At 37.1% G+C, this 25,151-nt stretch overlaps 1 protein-coding gene across 1 annotated transcript in view; it reads right to left on the bottom strand.

Moving 5' to 3' along the window:
- DSCAM (DS cell adhesion molecule) overlaps positions 1–25,151 on the bottom strand; it is a 636,673-nt gene that overhangs the window by 197,800 nt on the left and 413,722 nt on the right. Inside the window, exon 8 of the mRNA XM_066370162.1 lies at positions 24,256–24,531. Within this exon, the coding sequence (XP_066226259.1) occupies positions 24,256–24,531 (276 nt within the window). The remainder of the gene's footprint in view (positions 1–24,255; positions 24,532–25,151) is intronic.

Genomic DNA, 25,151 nt, shown 5'->3' with positions numbered 1-25,151 from the left:
AGCATGTACCTATCTGCTAAATGTCACTTACGTCCAGGTTTGCTTACTTCATTCCCTACAATGGTAGGAGTTCCCTTCTCTGAGACTACTCAGAGACATTGAAGGCTGCCAAATGTTAATCAGACTCTAAAAAAATCAATGAAATGTTCTTGTTCTTAATACTATATAACTCTTATTCTTTCTAAACCTTTCACAGAAACTTTTAGTAAGGTTAATATCTCTGTGTTTTTCCCCTCAGAAATTAATTGTACATTCTTTTTCCAAACAATTTCTTTTATTCTCCCAGAGATGAGAAGCATATGTTGAAAAAAACGAGGGTTGGGTGTTGGTCAGTCTTGAGTCACAAGCAATTTTTTTCTTAATCCAGTGTCTTTAACTCTGCTTCTATTTTTCCTGATAAAATGGTGCTAATGAAACACAATTCATGGAAGTGTTGGGAGAGGGCTTTATCTCGCGGCAGCAGAGAGCCAGGGGTGGGGGGCGTAGAGGCCACTCAATAGCAATTTTCTATCTTTCCTCTTCCTAACACTTTTTTTTGTCCACAGCCCATAATTCACTGGGAAAATTAAACACATCACATGGATGCTAAGACACACTGAGGCTCTGTTTGAAATGCACAGAAATATGGGACTAAGGAAATGCACGTGTCATTTCCTCAGTCCCATATTTTGTCTCTCTTTTCCTAGTGGAAATTTAACCATGTGGTTCTCAGGCTGACGGCTTTGGGTCCCGATTGCTCACAGTGCCGACCTCAAGCCAGCCTTCTGAGTCATAGCAATAAATACTTTAATCTGCCCATCTCTCTGTCTTGTCTCCCTCCTGTTCTTCATTCTGTCTATCAAGATCCTTTCTCTCATTCTTTAAGGAGTTTTTGTTTGTTTTTTGACATCTTCCTTGCTTCATGAAATTTACAAAAATTGCTTCGGCTAATCCCACTCATCACGGGAATGCAAATCCCATGGCAGATCTCAGAAAGTTCGGTTTCAGTTCCACACCCATGCGTCGTCTACTGGGCAAGCCCAGGACCTGCACAGGCTTACAGCTCTGCGCTGTCCATTGAAAATGCAAGCTGTAGTCTAAACCCATGAGTGATGCACATGTGAGACTTCTACAGGGAACACAGCACTCGATGGTCCCTTACCCATGAGATGGGTTAGTTGTCCAGTTGTGCTACATGCTTCAGAATCCAAAATTATAGATTACTTACTCTATGTGATATATAATAGTTCTTCACCCTGTTTACACGACCCAATTTAGATCTTCATCTATCCAGTCTAAGAACCTATTCAAGATTCACAATGGGATGTATTACAATATGATTCACACAGGTAGAGCGATCTTTGTACATGGTTACTTCCTTAAGTAGAATGACCCAAGAGTCAGGAAATCTATCACATTTATCTTTCTTATTTCCCATAACTAGTGGAATAAATAGTGCCTTGCACATCTTAATTGGATAGTAGTTTTTGAAAATACCTTGTAGAGGTAATGATGAACATGTCATTATTCTTGGAACGTCAGACAATCCTGAAGTTGTGAGTAAAAGAGAGATACAACCAAGACATAGAAGGAACAGATTATAGGTCTCTGTTTCATGGTCTGATTAGCTTAGAGGCCCAGGACTTCTAGCCAGGGGTCCCACTGAGCTATCTCTATGTCAACTAGTAGGGCAAGTTGGGGAAATAAAGTCAAGACCTGGCCTTGCATATTCAGTTATGGCCATTTGTGCCAACCCTGAACTGTTAGATGGCTTGTTGCCCTGAGATAGGCAACTTCTGGGCCAGAGCTAATCCTGCATCACCATGAATTAGGCCACGGGATTGGGGCCTGTGCCTGCTGCAGGAGGAAAGGCATGAGGCTGAGATTCAGGGAGGACATAATACAGGAGTTAAGAAGGGCACTGTCAGAGCCAGCAGGTGCCAAACAAAACAGGCTTAAGCATGTCCAAATCAAGGTGTGCTCCCTTGGAAGCCCTTCCTGACCTCTCGCTCTAAGCTCCCCTTGGTGTTCAATATAAACTGTCATGAACTGACACACATTCACCTGGGAATGACAAGCCTGAGTGAGCCAGCAGGCTGTGCTCTGGCCCTGCTGCTGGGTGGGAAGGCCAAATAGGCAGTAGGGTGTTTGTTCTTGTGGAGTAATGGGGATGCCTTTCAGGGTCTCTCTCTAAGATCTGCTTAGGGAGTTGTGTCTTAGGTATATTTGTGGCAACCCAAATCATTGAACACATAAAAATAAAACATGTTGGAGAATATCTATTTTTCTCCAGGCACAGATTGAAAAGCCCATTTATGTTATATTTGGTGGCTGAGTGAACTGGGAGAGTTGGGTACATTTAGAGAAATTTCCAAAATTCCAAATACAGTGAACAATTTAAGGCTTGTTCAAATAAGGAAAATCTGTGTGGCTTAGTGGTCTCTTAAGACAGGCTTTATAAGTAGAAACAGTAAACCAGAGTTTCAGAGATGACTCAGTTCTGGCCAAATTCTACATTATAAAGACATGCTTTCCTTCATGAACAGAAAATAACAGTAGGACCACATCACCAATATTTGGCCCAATTTCAGAAAGTCCCAGGTTCAAAGAAACTCGAAACATTCCTTACAATTAAAAACAAACACATGAAACCCAATACCATATTGACCACATTGCACCATTCTCTCTCAGGATGAGCAAGGACAGCTGCAGCCCTGAGTGTCTGACCTCCTGGCCTTAGACTAGTATTTGTTGTAGATTCAGCTGGGATTCACTTTTCTCGGATTAGATTGCAATTTTTACAATAGATTACAACTATTTCATTTTCTGCTGGGTTTTTTTTTATTTTTATTTTTAAAAAATTTAATTTCTTCCAGTTTTGTTGAAAAATAATTGACAAACAACATTGTGTAAGTTTAAGGAGTAGCATGATGGTTTGATTTACATGTATTGTCAGATGACTGCCACTATATGTTTAGTTAGCATCCATCATGTTATATAGACATAATTGAAAGGGGGAAAAAAAAACTCTGCATGTGAGGAGACCTTGTAGGACCTACTACAAGGCTTAACAACTTCTCTATCACACAGCAGTGCTAACTCGAGTCTTTACGATGCACATCCCCTCCTTAGTACTTATTTATTTTATAACTGGAATTTGTGCATTTTCACCCTCTTCGTCCAGCCCCTCCCCCTTGCATTGCCTCTGGTAACCACGAAGCTGATGAGTTTGGTGTTTTTATTTTGTTTTGTGTTTTAGATTCCACATATAAGTGAGACCATACAGTATTTGTCTTTCTCTGTTCTCTGTGACTTATTTCACTTAGCCTAATGCCTATAAGCCATCCATTGTTGTCTTAAATGGTAATTTTCTTTCTTTTCTCTTTTTGGTGGCTGAATAATACTTCATTGTGTGTGTGTGTATGTGTGTGTGTGACATTTTTGTTAACCATTCATCCACTGATGAACACTTAGGTTGTTTCCATGTCTTGGCTATTGTAAGCAATGCTGCTATAAAAACGGGGGTTCAGATAATTTTTCAAGTTAGTGTTATCCTTTGGATATTTTCCCAGAAGTGGAATTTCTGGACCACAATGTTTTATTTAATTAATTAATTAATTAATTAATTAATTAATTTTTTTTTTTTTTGAGGAACCACCATACTATTTCCACAGTGGCTGCCCCAGTTTATATTCCCTCCAACAGTATACAAGGGGCCCTTTTCTCCACATCCTCGCCAGCACTTGTCATCTCTAGTCTTTTTGATGACAGCCAATCTAACAGGGTTGAGGTATCTCATTGTGGTTTTGGTTTGTATTTCCCTGATGACCAACTGATTATACCGAGCATATTTCCATTACCTGTTGGCCTTTCATTTCTTTTCTTCAGAAAAACATAGTTGATCAGGTTCTTTGCTCATTATTAAATTTAATTAGTTAATTAGTTAATTATGGCATTGAGTTGCATGAGTTCTTTATATATTTTGAGTATTAATCTCTTATTGGATATATGGTTTGCAAATATTTTTTTCCCATTCCATAGGTTGTCTTTTCACTTTGTTGATGGTGCTGTTATTTCTTAATGCATGTTATTTTTCTTATGTAAAATTATTGTCCTCATTTTATGCAATAAAGTTTCCAATATAGCCAATGAGGTGTCAGGTTTTTTTTCGATTACTAGAATTGAATTACACAATATTTGTATGGTAAATATAACTTGAAAATTTTTCTAAGTTACTTACAATAGACCCTTAATGTATTCTCAGAATAAATCTTACCACCATCTCTGCTTCCTTATGAATATTTATAAAACACAGACAAACGTTTTATAAGAGCTTATAAGAGTCCATATATCCCATGGCAAAGTAGTTCAGCAATTCCCCTGCACACTGTGTCCTCTTCCTATTCACATTTCAATGGGAACCTCGCTCCTTAGTGTCCATTCCGGCTGTGCCTCCTTCTCCTGTTTCCCTGATGATGTCATCTCCCCCTCTGTTTAGGTGTCAGCTCAAGGTTGTTGATTCCCTAATCTACATTTCTAACCAGAAGCTCCTTCTCAAGCTCCACGTCTGCTGGTGCAATTGTCTGCTAATATCCAGATGGCCAGGAAGCTTCTCAAAGTCCAAACCAAATGTATCATGCTCCCCCTTAGACCATGCATCACCTTCCATTCTCTATCCCTCTTAGTGCTACCAAAGTCTCCTAGATGTAGGATGCTCAGAATAATAAGTATCCTTAATTGCCCATGTCTATCTCTAACCACTTCTCACTATCTCCTATGTCTGGATCCTTTTTTTTTACAAACATACAACCATCACCTTTTATTAATTTTTTTTCCATTGTGTCCTAACTGGCCTTCCTCATTTTTAAAGTCTTTCAGTACTGCAATCCATCTTATATACCATGACCAGATTAATTTTCCCCAAATACTGTGTGAGCATGTCCCTCAGCTTCAATTACTTCCCTGCCTTTAGGATTGAGCAGGAGATAACACACGCTACAACATCTGACTCCTGTCTCTGCACTGCCTCCCTCATTCTCCTACAGTGAGCACCCTCTGTTTCAGCAGTAGTGACTGACTGAGAGGAAATACCTGTCTCTATTTCTGTTGCCATACCCCACCCCAACCTGATTCGTACCCCTAACATTTTAATTCAGTAGTTACTGCTTTTGGAGATCTTTACAGGCCCCAGATTCCTTTGAGGCTCAACTCAGTTTCTCCTGGAAACCCTGTTTTGACTTCAGACTTCCCCTCCCACCTGACCCTCAAAATTGGGTCCATCTATTGTCTCTGCTTTTAACACATCTCATGCATACTTCTTTGATGGTGTTCCACTGAAATCAGTGTTTTTCTTAATTGCCTATCCCCTGATCTCCAATAGCCAGCTGACATATTTTCTGTTTCTCATCCCATGCTGCTTCTCTCTCAAGCCATTTGCTACCTGCTGCCCTGTGTTGTAGCTGTTTGTCTGTATGTCTTCCTACTGACCTCAACCTCTTTTTGGCAGACATCCTATTATTACTTGATCACATTAACAGTAGACGCACAGGCATTACCTTAATAAATTAAAGAAATCAAAGTACTAGAGATTCTTACAGTTAAAAACTGTTTCAACGACAAAGAAAGAATCTAATTATGCTACTAATCTAATTATACACTGTGATTGTTTTCACTTCTTATTTGAAATATTAGACTAATGTCATTATTGAAAGCGGAAGTGATTTAATGAAAAGTATTTTTAGTTAAAGGTGTTTAACATGCACATTTATAGCTCTCTGACATCTATGTAACTGGTAGGAGTTAATGTACATAGAGACACGTGGCCCAGATTCCTTTTTAAGAAGAAAACAATATGCGTGCCCCAGATTCTGGGAGCGATGTCAGATGGCATTCTTCAATTATCAGCCACTTCAAAAATTGTCCCTACAGAGATCTACCTCACCAAGGACAGGTCCTTTCTCAGGTGGCCTATATCTAATGACTGATTTAGGAGGGTGATTTTGTCCCAACTCAGGACAGCTATAAAAGGCCATTCTTGTTCCAGAGCTCCCTGTGAGCTGTCCTTCACCTGTAGGATAGCTCTTCCTCAGCCTGTACCCAATTCTGCTTTCTCTCCCTCCTTACAGGTGTCACTCATTAGGGCATCCTTGATAAACACCTGTCCACTGAACTCTCTCAGAAACTGGTCTTTGGACAAGTCTATCTATAACAGTTTACTTTATCTAAAGTAAAAAATAATAATTTGATACTATTAATAATAAAACTGGGTCTGTTTGTAAAACTGCTTCTGTGTAATCCAAACATCCATCTGTCCATATTGCATTTACTAATTTTGGATTATGACCCAAGGAGAAGTATCATGTGTACTGGTTTCTCTTTTAATAAGACTCCTTTGCTCACAAGTAATAGTAACTTCCTCTTCTCCCACAGAACAGAAAAGGAACAATGAAAGCAGGTGAAAATAGTCTAAAAGATCAATTTTAAGATTGTGGCTTATTACCTAAGAAAGTGTTTGTTTTTAACCATTTGGCCCTTGTTCAGAACTGAAATTCTGTCTTTATTTTTAATATGGGTTAAAATGCATATTCACAAGTTCGGTAAGCACATATCAAACCGAACTAAAATGAGAAAGAAATCATTGCTCATATTGGAATTAGCTCTCAAGAAATTTCATGGATCAACCAAAAGCTACAAGAAAACATGGCCAAAATGCATAAAGACACACACAGTCTAACACTCAAGCACACTTGCACCACATGCACTGGATGAAGGGCTCCCAGTAGGCGAAGTCTCAAAATTATGGTGCAACAAACAGAGGGGAACAGTTAACAGAAAATAGTTTTACTTTGGAATAACTCAGAGATAAGAGTAGCTAACTTTTCTGTAGTGATAATTTAACAAGGCATTTTAGACCGCCAGACTGGGAAAACTGTAGAGCCATACATATGACAGCATAAGTAGGAAGGTGAGAAAAATAACTATTTTTTTTCCAAAAATTGTTTAACATTTTACCAAATAAATTCATGAGTGACAATATAATTAAAGTATTTTAGAAAAAAATTCAGAGTGACGTCAGAGAAATGGTGCCATGAGGAGCGCGACCGACAAATCTCCCCAAAATTTCAACAAGTTCATCAACCAGAGACAGAAAAATCTATCCTTGGAGTGTCCGGGAGTTCCACACACTAAAGGCGAAGCCAAAACAGGTTACAAAGTGCGGAAAGCCTGGGGACCACTCTGTGGTCCTACACAGTGCTAGGCATGCTGAACAGGTCTGGAGGCTCATAGAAAGTCACCTTGAGAGCAATTAGCTCCAAGCCCCACCTGATTATGCTGGCAGCTCTGACTGCCAGAGCCTTACCCAGAGCCCTGCATTGAGTGGGGATAGAGTGAGGATTTGCCAGCTCTTTGAGCCTCTTACTCCCCAGACAGAGGCAGTGGCAGCCTCATAGCTGGATCATCAGGCTGCTAATTCAGGAAGGAGAGACTAGGAGAGAGGCTCCAGGAAAAGGGACTCTCTCATTGTCAGAGCCTGCAAATGCTAACAAGCCTTGACTACCAACGAGACTGAAGCCTAATATATGACATCGCCATAGAGTCTCATCAACTGCAAATCTCTACCTAAGTGTGCCACAGGGGCAGAGCCTGGGGTACAGAGTCACTGACTAGGAAGAGGGAGAGGAAAGAAAAAGGAAGAAGTTAACCTCTCAAAATAAAAAAAATCCACAGACTTTATAACTTGTTCCACTATTTTTTCTTGTTTCTTTCATCTTCTTGTCTTTATTATTATTATTTCTATTTCCTCCACCTTAGTCCTTTTATTCTCTGCCCATCTTATTCTTTCCTCTTCTTGAACTACACTACCCATAAGTGTTACATTTTATTTCTTTTCTTCTTCCTTACTCTCCATGAGGATTACACTCCAAAACCCTTAACTCTCTCTGTTTTTTTTCTTCTTTTCCTTTCCCCCTTTTTCTTATTTCTCCCTCTCTATTAGTTTCTTCTTTTCTCCTTTTACTTTTCCTCTCATTCAATCCTCAATCATGAACAAATTATTTAATTTGGGACTCAAGTTTTTTTTTTTTTTGTGGCTTTTTGGGTGCTTTTTACTTGGCTTTTTAACTCATTAGTATTCCTCCCAACCCAGGATCTCCATTCTATTTAGTTTTTGCTCCACTTAATATAATAGTTATTTTGTTCCCTTTTCCTGTTTCCCTCTTATCCCTCTCATTATATCTCTTAGTCGACCATCACTTACAAGCAAACCATTTTATACTTGACCCAACTTTTTTTCTTTTTTGCATTTTGTGGGTCCCTACTTCCTTTTTTGCCTCTTGAACACTTCCCCCCAACTCAGGCCCTCCATTATGGGTAGTTTTTGTTCCATTTAGCATAATATAATTCACAGTTCATCACGATATTTTCCTAAGGAGGAGGAGAGAGGAGGGGAAGAGAAGAAAGAAAAGGGGGGAAAATAATAAATTATTATTGGGTTTTTTTCCATTTTTTTTACTTTTTTAATTCTCATTAGTGCTATCAACAAGACCATGCTCAGATGCCATTAAGAAAAAGGAAATCAAATATCATGGATACAAAAGATAGAGAAGTAGCACAGATAGATGTTGAAAAATCTATGGATAAAAAAATTTAATATATTGGAAAACTTGGAGCTAAATGACAGAGAATTTAAAATAGAAATCCTAAAAATACTCAGAGATATACAAGAAAACACAGAAAGGCAATTTAGGGAGCTCAGAAAACAATTCAATGAACACAAAGAATATATAAGCAAGAAAACAGAAACTATAAAAACAAATCAAACAGAGATGAAAAACTCAATTCATGAACTGAAAAACGAGGTAACAAGCTTAGCTAATAGAACAGCCCAGATAGAAGATAGGATTAGTGATAAAGAAGACAAGCAACATCAGGCACAACAGAGAGAGACTCAAAAATTTAAAAAAATGAGAAAGCCCTACAAGAATTACCTGACTCCATCAAAAAGAATACTATAAGAATAATAGGTATATCAGAGGGAGAAGAGAGAAAATGGAATTGAGAACATATTCAAACAATAATAGATGAGAGCTTCCCAAGCCTGTGGAAAGAACTAAAACCTCAAATTCAAGAAGCAAACAGAACACCAAGTTTTCTTAACCACAACAAACCTACTCCAAGGCACATCATAATGAAATTGGCACAAACCAATGACAAAGAAAAAATTCTCAAGGCAGCCAAGGAAAAGAAGAATACAACATATAAAGGAAGGCCTATTAGATTATCATCATATTTCTCAGCAGAAACTCTACAAGCTAGAAGAGAGTGGACCCCAATATTTAAAGCCCTGAAAGAGAGGAACTTTCAAGCAAGAATACTATGCCCATCAAAGCTTTCCTTCAAATATGAAGGAGAAATAAAAACATTCACAAATACAGAAAAGATGAGGGAATTTATCATCAGAAAATGCCCACTCCAGGAAATACTAAAGGGGATTTTCCAACCAGATTCAAAGAACAAAACAAACCAAAACCACAAGTAAAAGCTCCACTAAGAACACAATAAAACCAAATTTAAACTGTAACAACAAAAGCAAAAAAAAAGGGGAGAGGACAGAGTAACAGTAGCAAAGGATGATGAAGTACAGAAACACTCATAAGATAGGGTACTACAATGAATATGGTAGGTACCCTTTTCATTTCTTAATGGTAACCACCCTTGAAAAAACCACCACAGAAGCACATGACTTAAAAAAGGTAGCAACAGAGGAAAGAAGTATGGAATACAAACAAACAAAAACAAATGATAGAAAAACAAAAGAGAAGAATCAAACAAGATACAAAACTAACAGAAAGCAATTTATAAAATGGCAATAGGGAACTCACAAGTGTCAATAATTACACTAAATGTAAATGGATTAAACTCACCAATAAAAAGACACAGAGTAGCAGAATGGATTAAAAAAGAAAATCCAACTGTATGCTGCCTACAAGAAACACATCTAAGCAACAAGAATAAAAACAAATTCAAAGTGAAAGGCTGGAAAACAATACTCCAAGCAAATAACATCCAAAAAAAAAGCAGGTGTAGCAATACTCATATCTAATAATGCTGACTACAAGACAGAAAAAGTACTCAGAGACAAAAATGGTCATTTCATAATGATTAAGGGGACGCTGAATCAAGAAGACATAACAATCCTTAATATATATGCACCAAACCAAGGAGCATCAAAATATATAAGACAGCTACTTATTGACCTTAAAACAAAAACTAACAAAAATACAATCATACTTGGAGACCTCAATACACCGCTGACGGCTCTCAAACAGAGAATCAATAAAGATATATTGGCCTTAAATGAAACAATAGAGCACCTGGATATGATAGACATCTACAGGACACTTCATCCCAAAGCGACAGAGTATACATTTTTCTCTAGTGTACACGGAACATTCTCAAAAATTGACCATATGTTGGGCCACAAAAATAACATCAGCAAATTCAGAAAAATTGAAATTGTACCAAGCATATTTTCTGATCATAAAGCCTTGAAACTAGAATTCAACTGCAACAAAGAGGGAAAAAACTCCACAAAAATGTGGAAACTAACAACATACTTTTAAAAAATGAATGGGTCAAAGAAAAAATAAGCGCAGAGATCAAAATATATATACAGACAAATGAAAATGACAATACGACATATCAGAATCTATAGGATGCTGCAAAAACAGTAATAAGAGGAAAGTTCATATCACTTCAGGCCTATATGAACAAACAAGAGAGAGCCCAAGTGAACCACTTAACTTCACATCTTAAGGAACTAGAAAAAGAAGAACAAAGACAACCCAAAACCAGCCGAAGAAAGGAAATAATAAAAATCAGAGCAGAAATAAATGAAATAGAGAACAGAAAAACTATAGAAAAAATTAATAGAACAAGGAGCTGATTCTTTGAAAAGATCAACAAAATTGACAAACCCCTGGCAAGATTCACCAAGGAAAAAAGAGAAAGGACTCATATAAACAAAATCCAAAATGAAAGAGGAGAAATCACCACAGACATCATAGATATACAAAGAATTATTCTAGAATACTATGAAAAACTATATGCCACCAAATTCAACAATCTAGAAGAAATGGATAAATTCCTAGAACAATGCAACCTTCCTAGACTGCGTCATGAAGAAGCAGAAAGCCTAAACAGACCTATTAGCAGGGAGGAAATAGAAAAAACTATTAAAAACCTCCTCAAAAATAAAAGTCCAGGCCCAGACTGTTATACTAGTGAATGCTATCAAACATTCAAAGAAGACTTGGTTCCTATTCTACTCAAAGTCTTCCAAAAAATTGAAGAAGAAGCAATACCTCCAAACACATTTTATGAGGCCAACATTAACTCTCATACCAAAACCTGGCAAGGATGGCACAAAAAAAGAAAACTACAGACCTATATCTCTAATGAATACAGATGCTAAAATACTAAACAAAATACTGGCAAATTGAATACAACAACATATTAAAAAAATAATACATCATGATCAAGTGGGATTCATCCCAGAATCTCAAGGATGGTTCAACATACGTAAAACGGTTAACGTAATACACCATATCAACAAAACAAAGAACAAAAACCACATGATCTTATCAATAGATGCAGAAAAGTCACTCGATAAAATACAACGCAACTTTATGTTGAAGACACTCAACTAAATGGGTATAGAAGGAAAATATCTCAACATGATAAAGGCCATATATGATAAACCATCAGCCAACATCATATTAAATGACATAAAACTGAGGACTTTCCACCTTAAATCAGGAACAAGACAGGGTTGTCCACTCTCTCCACTCTTATTTAACGTGGTGCTAGAAGTTCTAGCCAGAGCAATCAGACAAGGAAAGAAATAAAAGGCATCCATATTGGAAAAGAAGAAGTAAAGGTATCACTTTTTGCAGATGATAGATCCTATACATTGAAAACCCAAAGGACTCCATAAAAAGATTACTAGAAACAATAAGCCAATACAGTAAGGTCGCAGGATACAAAATTAACATACAAAAGTCCATAGCCTTTCTATATGCCAACAATAAAATATTAGAAAACGAACTCAAAAAAATAATATCCTTCATGATTGCAACAAAAAAAATAAAATACCTAGGAATAAACATAACAAAGAATGTAAAGGACCTATATAACAAAAACTACAAAGCACTGTTAAAGGAAATCGAAAAAGATACAATGAGATGGAAAAATATTCCTTGTTCTTGGATAGGAAGAATAAATATAATCAAAATGACTATATTACCCAAAGCAATTTATTAATTTAATGCAATTCCTATGATATTTTTTAGAGAAATGGAACAAAAAATCATCAGATTTATATGGAACTATAAAAAAACCCCGAATAGCCAAAGCAATCCTAAGGAAAAAGAATGAAGCTGGGGGCATTACAATACCTGACTTCAAACTATATTATAGGGCCACAACAATCAAAACAGCATGGTTTTGGCAGAAAAATAGACACTCAGACCAATGGAACAGAATAGAAAGTCCAGAAATAAAACCACATATATGGTCAAATAATTTTCGATAAAGGAGCCAACAACACACATGGAGAAAAGAAAGCCTCTTCAACAAATGGTGCTGGGAAAACTGGAAAGCCACATGCAAAAGAATGAAACTGGACTACAGCTTGTCCCCTTGTACTAAAATTAATTCAAAATGGATCAAAGACCTAAATATAAGACCTGAAACAATAAAGTACATAGAAGAAGACATAGGTACTAAACTCATGGACCTGGGTTTTAAAGAGCATTTTATGAATTTGACTCCAAAGGCAAGAGAAGTGAAGACAAAGATAAATGAATGGGACTACATCAGACTAAAAAGTTTTTGCTCAGCAAGAGAAACTGACAACAAAATAAACAGACAGCCAACTAAATGGGAAATATTTTCAAACAACAGCACAGATAAGGGCCTAATATCCAAAATATACAAAGAACTCATAAAACTCAACAACAAAGAAACAAACAATCCAATAAAAAAATGGGAAGAGGACATGAACAGTCACTTCTCCCAGGAAGAAATACAAATGGCCAACAGATATATGAAAAGATGCTCATCTTCATTAGTTATTAGAGAAATGCAAATCAAAACTACAATGAGATACCACCTCACACCTGTTAGATTAGCTATTATCAACAAGACAGGTAATAGCAAATGTTGGAAAGGCTGTGGAGAAAAAAGAACCCTCATTGTTGGTGGGAATGTAAAGTAGTACAACCATTATGGAAGAAAGTATGGTGGTTCCTCAAAAAACTGAAAATAGAACTAGCTTATGACCCAGCAATCTCTCTACTGGGTATATACCCCAAAACCTCAGAAACATTGATACGTAAAGACACATGTAGCCCCATGTTCATTGCAGCATTGTTTACAGTGGTCAAGACATGGAAACAACCAAAAATCCCTTCAACCGAAGACTGGTTAAAGAAGATGTGGCACATATACACTATGGAATACTACTCAGTCACAAGAAATGATGAAATCAGATCATTTACAACAAAATGATGGGATCTTGATAACATTATACAGAGTGAAATAAGTAAATCAGAAAAAACCAAGAACTGCATGATTCCATACGTAGGTGGGACATAAAAACGAGACTAAGAGACATGGACAAGAGTGTGGTGGTTACTGGGGGTGGGGGGGAGGGGGGTGCAGAAGGGAAGGAGAGAGAGGGGAAGGGGAAGGGGGAGGGGGAGGGGCACAAAGAAATCTAGATAGAGGGTGACGGAGGACAATCTGACTTTGGGTGATGGGTATGCAACATAATTGAATGACAAGATAACCTGGTCATGTTTTCTTTGAATATATGTACCCTGATTTATTGATGTCACCCCATTAACATTAATAAAAATTTATTTATAAACAAAAAAAAAAGAAAAAATTCTTAAGGCATAATGTAGAATTATAAGGGAGAGAAACAGAAACTATTACTTTCATCAGCTATAAAGACACAAATTAGACATAAAAAAGGAAAAAACAACAAACTGCTTGGGAGTTGGGGATGTGAAAGCACTAACATCAACTCTGAGAAGCCCGACAGCATCTTCTTCAGAAGCACTTCCTGGAAGAATAGGTCAACCAGATGCCTGCTGTGGGACATGGTAGAAGGAATTGTGTGGTTCTGGAGGTGATACTAGTTTTTAGTCATAGGAGATGTTTCTTCAAGGTTTTTTGAGGAAGGAAAATCATAGCCATAATCACACTATGTTGAAATAAATAGTTCTTTAACATTTAAAAAATAATGAATACTTTTAGAATTTATGAGAACTTCTGTATTTAACAATCAGAGTCACCTTGGACCGAGAGGAACAACTTTGTTTCCCCTAATTGAGGACAATAACACACTTACACAGAAGACTTTGCAATAAAACTGAGTGGTTTTCTGATTAATTTAAACTAACCAGTATCTCTAATAGTTAAAGAAAAGTTTCTTGAATCCTCATGGCCTCAAGAAAATAAAACATAGCTCATGTTTTACTAGTGCAGGTGGAGAAAGATTCAATAAGATGAGTTGTGATTGTTTTATTTCTGTTTATATGGGCTGCTGATGAGAGCAAATCCATGTGACAGCAAGCAGAGGTGATGACAGCTAGGCTAAATGACAGGGATAACCAAATCATGGACATGCATTTAAAAAATTGGTGTCTGTTTCCATTAGCTTTTAAAATAAGGATTGGTAATAATAGCAAGTTATTTACTTGAGGAATATTTCCCAAGAAGTTGACTTTAAAAAGGTCATCCTTTTTTAGAAGCTTGGTTATAAATCATACCTGACTTGAAGTGGCTGCATTTTAAGCAAGATGATAAAATATGTAACAGTGAAGACAAGGGTATAAAAAGGAAGGTATTTATGCTATTTCAACAAAGCTATGTTAATTATTTTAACAAATCTCAGGGCATTGAATTAGTGATATAATGAGGGCAAAATACTGTTAAATGCATGAAAATAGACCAATAAAATATTTGCATCTGTGTATTCCATCTATACAACAGTATATCGGCATAAATTTGCAAAACCAATTCTAGTTCAGCTATGAGACCCTGCACCGGTCTCTTCAATTCTCTTGGTCTCAATTGCTTCAGGATGAAGATTCAGACAAGATGGCTCATAGTACTGATATGTTTGGAATTTCTGAATAAAATAAAAGGTCAGCATGAAATCTTCCAGGTATTTTTATTGCTTGTAGATAACTTCAAAAATTCAGCCAAGGTATTTTTTTTACCATGCCTAGATCAATATGCATACCAAGCAAATGGTTTGATCTTGAATAAACTAGCAAATTCTTTCACTGAATTGAATAGTTAGCCCAAGGAAATGCATGTGCATGGAGATATGATTGCAGTATATTCACAACCATTTAGTAAAAACAGGTCTTATTATAAACTTAATGATCAACACTTGAGAGAGTCTATCTAGTGCAAAGTAAAGGAACAACAGAAAATGGGGAATAAATAAATATATGGAACTATCGTTATGTGTAAAATCTATAACTACTAAAATAATCTTTTATATGATTAACATAACTTTAGATATAATTTTAATTGAAATAAAAATATGAGTTAAACATGCATCAGAAGCCATACATACACAGAGGATTAAAGATGGGATTCAAGCTGCATCATAAAACAAAGGCCACAGAAAATCAGTTCAAGAAATGAGTAAAAATCTACCAGGAAAATGTGAAACAAGGGAGGCAAGAAGAGTACATTTCCAAATATATAATAGATATTTCAAGACCAAAAAAATCAACAGTGGAACAGAAAATAGGTAAGTGAAAAATTCTATTTGGTAATGTTGGACACTAATAACTGATCAATAAAGGGAATTTTTAAAAGGTATGATTATTAAATTGAATCAACCTCATATAGAAAATTTATGCTCAACAATATAAGAAAAACAAATTTTTTTTGTATTTTTTCTGAAGTTGGAAACGGGGAGGCAGTCAGACAGACTCCTGCATGTGCCCGACCGGGATCCACCCGGCACGCCCACCGGGGGCGATACTCTGCCCATCTGGGGTGCTGCTCTGTTGCAACCAGAGCCATTTTAGCACCTGAGGCAGAGGCCATGGAGCCATCCTCAGCACCTGGGCCAACTTTGCTCCAATGGAGCCTTGGTTGCGGGAGGGGAAGAGAGAGACAGAGAGGAAGGAGAGGGGGAGGGGTGGAGAAGCAGATGGGCGCTTCTCCTGTGTGCCCTTGTCGGGAATTGAACCCGGGACTCCTACACACCAGGCCAATGCTCTACCACTGAGCCAACTGGCCAGGGCCAGAAAAACATTCATAGAGAAAGTTACAGTATATTGCACAGAACTAAAATTGTCTCTGACCACTACCCCATGGCATTGTGGTATACAGAGAAGAGAAAAAATCATGGGTCATCCAATAAACCATATACAGAAAACTGACCCAATACACAGAGAAAGGGCTTTGGCATTTTGGCTCAGTCGATAGAGCATCAGCCTAGAGCAGGGGTTGGGAACCTATGGCTCGCGAGCCAGATGTGGCTCTTTTGATGGCTGCATCTGGCTCACAGACAAATTTTAATAAAAAAAATAGTAACGTTAAAAATATAAAACATTCTCATGTATTACAATCCATTCATTTCCTACCGCTCATGTTCATGGTTGTGAGTGGCTGGAGCTAATCACAGCTGTCCTCTGGGACAACACAAAATTTTTATTGGATGATGCGTAACGTACACGGGTCATTGTATGGTTCTCATGGAATTACATTTTAAAATATGTGGTGTTCATGGCTCTCTCAGCCAAAAAGGTTCCCGACCCCTGGCCTAGAGTATGGACATCCTGGATTTGATTTCCTGTCAGGGCACACAGGAAAAGTGACCATCTGTTTCTCTCCCCCTCCTTTTTCCCGTTCTCTCCCTCTTCCTCTCCTGCAGCTCGAATAAGCATTGGCCCTGGGTGCTGAGGATAGCTCGGTTGGTCTGAACGTGTCAGCCTCAGGTGCTAGAAATAGCTCGAGCATCACTTCAAGACAGGGTTTCCAAGTGGATCCTGGGGCACATGTGAAAGTTTGCCTCACTATCTCTGCTCTTCTCACTTAAAAAAATACACAGAGAAAGAAGAAATTGGACACTCATTTCTACTATCTGTACTACCCTCAGTGTAGTTTAAAGACCTAAATGTGGACAGTGGAAATAGAAACATAAGAGTAGATATTAAAAAGCATGTAGAAATGCATCTTTCATGAGCTCAGTGATTCTTAATCAAGATCCCAGTGAAGACAATCAAAGACAAGAGACAACAGACAGTTTTGGAAAAGACACAACTTAGAGAAAAAGAATTTGAATTTTTTTCTACAAAAATACTAATAAAAAGTTTTATTAAAGAAAGTACCTGCTCCATTTTCTAGACTAAAAGAGGTATTGCAAGGCATTCTACCTCCAGGACAAACCTGCCTGGAGGAGAGTATGCAAGTTGAGGTTGAAGCTCAATTGTGACATTTTGTGGATGCTGGGGAGACGGGTGCTCAGGCCAGTGAGCACATGCAGCCGTCCAAGCACATTTAAGCATGAGTTCTCATGCAGTATGGAATGAAGGAAGAGTAAAAGTTCCCCACTTTATCAGACTTCTTTTTTTCCACATCAGGATATGAAATTAACAAAGAGAATTTAAATTCTCAACTGAAATCAAAAATTGCCACAAAAGGAGTGCACATTTGTTGTATTACCTCTATGTTCCTCTACTTAGGTCTATTTTCTCCCATATTATTCACAATAGGAACAATGTATTCCCTAAGTAGTTGTTGAAAATCAATATAAAAATTTTTCAAATGACTAAAATGTATGGCCATGCAACACCCCAGCAAATAGAACCCTAAATTAAATGTTGCTCAAATTTAATGAGGCACCTACAAGAGAAAAATCACCTTGAATTGCAATGTTTCCTATAAACAGTATTGCGATGTTTCCTATAAACAGTAGCTAGAGAGAGCAAGTGGAAGAAAGGAAAAGCCATGAAGAGAGAAAGATTTCTTCCATGATGGAGCTGGGTTTGAGATCTGGTAGAAGTTGATGGTGGAAGTTGACGGTACAAGTTGATGGTTGGAACAGCCAATGAGCAAGTGTGACAAAGTGAGAGCAGGTGACACTGTTAAGGTTGTTTCTATGCACAGAGCTGTATCTCTGCCTGGGCCAAGTGACATTAGCTGTCTGGTGCCCTTGAAGAATGATGTCATTAGAAGGTGGCATTCCTGGCCGCCCACGGAGAGATGGGTGGAGAACAGATAGAGTATCAGTACCGTTTTAAATTCGTATTCATTTCCCCAACTGCACTGGCAGGAATTCTGTAAAAATGCTATGATGACAGACAAGATGCAGAACATGACAAAAACTGTAGTGGAACCAGAATTTTTAGGTCCAGTTGTTCAGAACCTTGTCTCTGTTAGGCTACAGAACATTGAATGTTCACTGCCCTGAGTTGGAAAGACAACAGAAGAAACCTAATTCTTCCTTCAGTTTGAAGCAGGACATGGTATAAATTTGTCTTATGATAGAATGGGAGAGTGCTACAAATATAAAATGGGAATAAAATATGAAAGAGCTGATGGTCATGATTGTTTCTTTTGCATTTTTACCATCATCATTTCACCTCATTATTGGCAGATATGAATTTTAAGAACTCATAAAATATAACTCTGAAAGCTTGAATCTTCTTAGACACTTTTGCCCATCCTCAGTTTCAACCCTCACTCTATGAATCTTAGCCCTCCAAATCCTATTTCAAAATTCCCATGGTCTGAATCCAGAATGGAGGTCCACAGATACTATAGACCAAACTATATCTTTCATAAGCCTCCCGCAAGCCACCAATATGTCAGGTTCCTTGTCTCAGCCTCCCTATCATTCAGGTCGGAGTTTCTGGACTCATCTTTGGTTTGTACCTACCCTTGCTTATCAAATCCAGTCCTTCCTTTTTAACTCTAATTTAACAAATTATTTTTCTCTCTCAAATTAGGCCCTCAATATCCTGTGCCCTTACTTAAAATAATCTTCTTCCTTTTTAAATAAACTTTCTTTCTGGGTTTGCTGCCTCAATTTCTCCTCACTTCAATCCTGGCTTCCCACTGCTCTGGGAATTACTTTTCTAAAACATCCCAATGCAGTTGTACTGAAATCCAAAGATGTGTATTTTGAATCCTGAATACATTACTGAACAACTCTGAGCTATTCTCCTGAACTTTCTTATTGTTTCTTTATGTTTTATCTACATTACAGAGTCACTGTGAGTTTTAAGATTACACATATGAAAGTGTTTTGTAAACTATAAAACTATGAAGTTTAATATAAATATAAATAAAAGGTGACATTTTTATCTAGCAGCCAATTAACTTTCTTGGCAGTGTTAGTTCCTAGCAATTAGAACACTCAATTAGTCACTGTTCAAGTTCAGTGTGGCACCTAAAATGAAAAAGAAAAAGCTTTGAAATATGTTAAATATAGCACTGCTTGCTAAATTGATGTGAAAAAAAGGATTTTGACTTTCATGTCTCCCTGCATGTTTGAAGGCAGGAAAGCTGTGCTTCTAGTTAGTCATTGTGTTTCAGAATGGGGTAAGTTTCAGGCATTATCAATAATTAACATGTTATTTATGTCAATCTTTGAGATCCCCCAAATTTGCATATCATAATACAAAAAAAGCAAAGAGTTATGACCATTACCAAAAAAGACGTGACTGGAAAATAGGATTGTTTCCAAATGTCATCTAAAAAAGCACGTATGCACATACACACACACACAATCTATTCAGTGTTAGAGATGAACCTCCTGGAAACAATATAAAAATCATTTGGTCTCATATTTGTAGCATTATTGGTACAAACAAATGGTACCACTTTCAAACAATGCCAACTTTCAAGGCATCATAGTTGCTCTTTGAAAAATATCTGAAAAAAGTATTTACTGTGTCGTCTAACAGGAAAGTTGACAGAACTGTATTTATATGAAAAAAAAAAAAGAAAGACTTTTTCAATCCTGATCTACAGGAAAGGTCAAAGACCTCAGTCTTTCCTTGTAATTCAGTTGATCCTTTATCTTTCTCCTTATCATAATCCTTATCTTAATTGAAGACAGTAAAGATTATTATTTAAAAAGCTGATGGACTTACAGTTTTGACCACTGAGGTGTGCCTTTAATCTATATATTTCATTTCAATTTTCAGTGCTCCAAAGTCAATTTGGTTATAGCTTTCTAATGACACCTGAGCAAAGGCTAAACTTGTGGGGTTTTATTTTCTTTAATTTTTCTTAAGTAAGAAGAGGGGAGGCAGAGTAACAAGTTATTTCATGTGTCTGTATCAGCATACCCCTGGCAAGCACCCTACTGGGTGATGCTCTGCCCATCTGGGCCATTGCTCTGTTGCTCAGCAACTGAGCTATTTTAGCTCCTGAGGCAAGGTGATGAAGCCATTCTCAGTGCCCAGGACCAACTTGCTCCAACCGAGGCATGGCTGCAGGAGGGGAAGAGAGAGATAGAGAGAGAGAGATAGAGATAGAGAGAGAGAGAGAGAGAGAGAGAGAAGAGAGAGAGAGAGAAGGGTGGAGAAGCAGATGGTTGCTTCTCCTGTGTGCCCTGAACGAGAATCTAACCCAGGACATTCATACGCTGGGCTGACGCTCTACCACTAAGCCAACTGGCCAGGGCCTAAAACTGTTAATAGTATATAATTGTTAATATATATTGAAAGTTAGAGGTCATCTTAAGCAAGAAATGCAAGTGGTATCTTAAACCGAATTACTCTGAGTATTTTTGCTAGGGTTCAATGCATGTGCATATGCCAAAAACAAATGGGTGCTCTAAATTGACATATAAGAATCTGGAATTTATTATTTTTTTATCTGGGAAGTCCTACACGGACTTAAACAGGCTAAACTCTAACCTTCCTATCTATAATTTCCTCTTTTAACATGCACAGTTTCATTTATCTACACAAAAAAGATGAAATTAAGTAAAAGTAAGGCAGGCTGTTTTGCAGTATTGTGGGCCAACAATTGTGTTGTTTAGAAAATGTTCCTTAAAATAGAAGAAGACATGCTTTGGAGCAATGATCAACAAAGAGTTCACAAGAAACTAATTTACATCTAATGAACAGCAACTAAACACATATTTTTTGAACAAGTTCTGTTATTTCCACTTCTTGGTAATCCCATTGTTAAAGATTTTCTAATCAAATTTTTGTTTGTGTGTGACATTCTCTTAAGATTAGAGGTCCATGGAGTGATCTTATATGTCACCTAAGAGGTTATTGTTAGAGACTGCTGCAGGGATGGCTCTTGCTTTGTTTATTTGGTGGTTGTAAGTTTCATGGAGACCTTTGATTTCACTACAGTCTTGTTTCTGGAGGGAATTCTGCTCTTTTTGTCTTTCTAACTTGATTGCACGCCTGACATCTTACTTCCATCTGGCCCCTTCCCCAGCCCTCCCTATCAGTTGTCTTTGCTGTGCTTCCATTGTCTAATATAATTCCTATCTCTGGGGTTGGTTTCCTTTCGGAAGAATGCTTAGCCATAGAAAAAGTATATCTTCTGAGGTATTGACCTGCTCAGGACCATGCTTTACTGAGCACATTTTAATAAGTCAACACACATTCTTGAAGTCATTATCAGGACTGTTTGCATTTTAATTCACTATCTTAATGTCTGTTGTTGTCATTTTCCTCCTTCTCTTGATGACTAAATTATGTTCCTGACATAAAGGTATGGGTGGAGGCAGGCAGCTTATCCAGGAACATCTTAGCTTTAGCTACTGTGATTGGTCCAGGAGTGGGCTGATGGCCTATCAATAGCCAGCCAGAGTTCCTCCCTAAAACTTGCCTAATTGGAATTTTCAGAGCAGATCTCTCTTCTTCCCACGGTAAGTTGTGGGCATGTGAGCCCAGAAATAGCCAGGACCAATATACCTGTTATATATGGAGAAGCTGTTCTGAAGGAACCATTTTCATAGTAATACCAAGACATAATTTAACTTTCTTACTGTGTTGACACTTGCATAGATATGAAAAGTAAAAAGGATAAGACTGCTGGGGACTTAGCACAAATCACAGAAGTGACATCAAAATATGTGAGTAGTCACATATTGTTTACTACTACACACTCCCAGTTTATTTTTAAAAGCAGTTTTATGTAAGGATACATGATAAAGCCATAAAAAATAATTTTAAGAAATCTTGATCTTTGAATTCATGTCATTTGTAATGTTCTCTGTTCACAAAAGGGGAAGAATGCACAAAGTATGTCTGCCACCTATGAGTGAGAGTTTTGACTAGAAGCAAAGTACTTGTGTACCTGTTTGAGTTGGCTCAATTAGCCACTTTTTCCATGGTATACCATCTGCTCTTTAAAGAGTGGCTACCTAAAAACTATAGTTATTCAGGCTTTTATAATTGGTAGGCATTTTTCTGTAAAGGAAAATAAATTAGTTTGTTGTTCCTATAATTATAACTGGTTGTGTTTGTTGCAAATAATAAAATTAAGATTTTCAAGCAAAAATAATAGAATTTTGGAAAACCTGTATCTGTCACCATGAGCTCAACAGTTTCTCAATGCTTAAATCCTTTTCTGATGAGATCATGGTGAAATTTTTATATTGTATAATGAATTATGTCAACATTTGGAAGATCTATAGAACTAGTGAACCAATAATTTTCAAATGTTCAATTTATTATGTAACAAAACCATGTATGGGTAAAATATTTATTCAAAAGGCAATCTTTTTAAAAAAAAGAGTATGAAAAATTCATCAATATGTCTCCTAATTCTCACTGAAGCTAACCTTTAGATAACATGGTCTAATTCTCTATGTAGTATTGACTACTTCCAAGTGGGTTTTTTGTATGTGTGTGTGTGTGTGTGTGTGTTTATAGTTTATTCACTTGTTTTATCTGGTTATTGTTTATATCTTCTGATGGGAAGCAGAGCTCCAAGAGTGTCCTTGTCTAATTCTCTATTATTGTTTTTCTCAAAGCCTAGAGTAATACTTGGCATAGAGTATATATTCCATGAAAGATGGTTGAAGAAATACATACAAGCACAAAATAAACTTTTAGGCAGCCTTGACCAGTCTGATTTACCAATTATTTCTAATGATTTGAGAAAACTCCTAAGATATGTGATTATTAAAATAAAAGTTTCAAAATTATTTATGTGTAGGTGAATTTAATATTATATATAACACATAATACATAGTATATGTATAATTTATAATGCATAATATTTTACATATTGTGTTGTGTATAGGTGGTCCTAAAAGAAGGTAAACTAACAGGGTTTGTGAGAAAAGAAGGTTGGAAAAGACTCTGATAAACCTATCCAATTTTGTAACCAGAATGCTAAGAGACAATTATTGGTACTAAGGGAAATCTCTTGAAACATTCTGGTAGGGCAGCTTAGCAGGGCAGGAGGCTGCTTCCAAAAATTTTTGAATTTTTTCTTAATATATTAGAGCTATTTTCATGAGCTTCTTCATATATATTATTTATATAATTAAAAATTTTTCATTTTATATTCCTCTGAGAAAACTGAATTGAGGAATGGAAGAAACAGTTTCCCCTAAGCATCTGCCTTTACAAAACTGTGTGTCACTGGGTATATTTTGTTACTTTGTCTTAACAAATAAGTAGATTGGAGTCAAGTTACATGATCTCCAAAGTTCATCCTGAAGGTCAGATTCCAGGATAGTCCATGTCATGATGTCATGATATAAAGAATAATTTTAAAAATTGGGGTCCTCTAGTCATCTCATTCCTATATTGTTGCTTTGACCTGCTCATCTATGCAAGAGGAGAAGTTGGAAGTCCTCCTTCTCTCAGCTGGATGCTAGAAGAATTAGCTTTTAGGAGTTTTTAGGAAAAGAAAAAATTTTAAAATGACCTGTTAGACAACTAGATAATCAGGTCAGTGAAGTATTTCTTTTATTTTCTAGGGTTATATTAAGAACAAATGTCCTCTGGGACACCAAGCCAAAAATTCACATGAAAGGAAAGCTCTACTAACCACAGGTCTTGTGGAGATGCAGTGTTACAGAAGACAGGACATCAAATATAATCCATCACTCCTCAGTCTTTATAACAGAGGAATATGACTGTTTTATTTTACATATGCAGATTCTTAGATTATCCCACTCCTAATCATTGAAACACCTGAGCTAAGTAATAGTGAGCTGAGTGGGGACAGAGAGGAGACCAGCCTTACCTTTCACTGTCACGTGGACACTCTGGCTGGTGGAGAGTTGTGGTTGAACCAGCACATTGCATGTGTACTCTCCCTCATCAACTTCTTTCTGCACATCTGAGAGTTTCAGAGTGCCATTATTCTCAAATGCCACTTGGCGGTGGTTAAAAGGAAGCAGGTTAGAGTTCTTATACCACTTGATGGAGTAATAGGGATAGCCAATCACACGACAGTGAATGTATGTGTCCCGTCCTGCTATTGCTGTGATGTTTTTCATTGGTCGAATACTTGCAGGCCCTGGGAGAGACACAAAGAAACTCTTGAAAATAATTTAAGGGTACACTTTATGTGTGGAAACAGTTACACTCTTGACACACTTGAGTTAAAAATGTAGATTATTTCATGTCAGACATCTTTTTCAATTAAATTTTTCTGCATTTGGTCATTTTTCTCTAAGATGCTTTCATTTCTTTTAGTTTCACTACTTTCAAAGGAACTGAATGATTGTCGAATACTTTAATTATTAATTACTTCTATTAGAACGTTTTGAACTACATGATAGAGGGCAATAACATGTAACTCATCTGCACCGAATAAGCATGCTCTTCCTGGGGAGACACTGTCAGCAAGTCAATGGATCCACTCTCTATAGATTATGGAGATGGAGGTTATGCCATGTTGCACTATGAATGCAGGTTAAATACCATGTCCATGGAGGTTTACCACGAATGTTGTAGAGCAGAAGAAGAAAAGGAAGGAAAGAACATGCAGAGCATAAACCAGGAAAGGACAGGTCACGTGGACATATCGAAGAGTAGAACTGGAGAACAAGCTGACTAAAGAAACCGAAATGCCATCTCCAACATTATCCCAGTCGGTGCCATTCCTGAATAAGAAGAAAAGAGTAGGAAATGGGA

This window comes from Saccopteryx leptura, chromosome 2 (assembly GCF_036850995.1).
Source record: "Saccopteryx leptura isolate mSacLep1 chromosome 2, mSacLep1_pri_phased_curated, whole genome shotgun sequence".
Taxonomy (NCBI): Eukaryota; Metazoa; Chordata; class Mammalia; order Chiroptera; family Emballonuridae; genus Saccopteryx; species Saccopteryx leptura.
The sequence above is the reverse complement of the archived record's forward strand: the minus strand, read 5'-3'. Positions and strand labels throughout refer to the sequence as shown.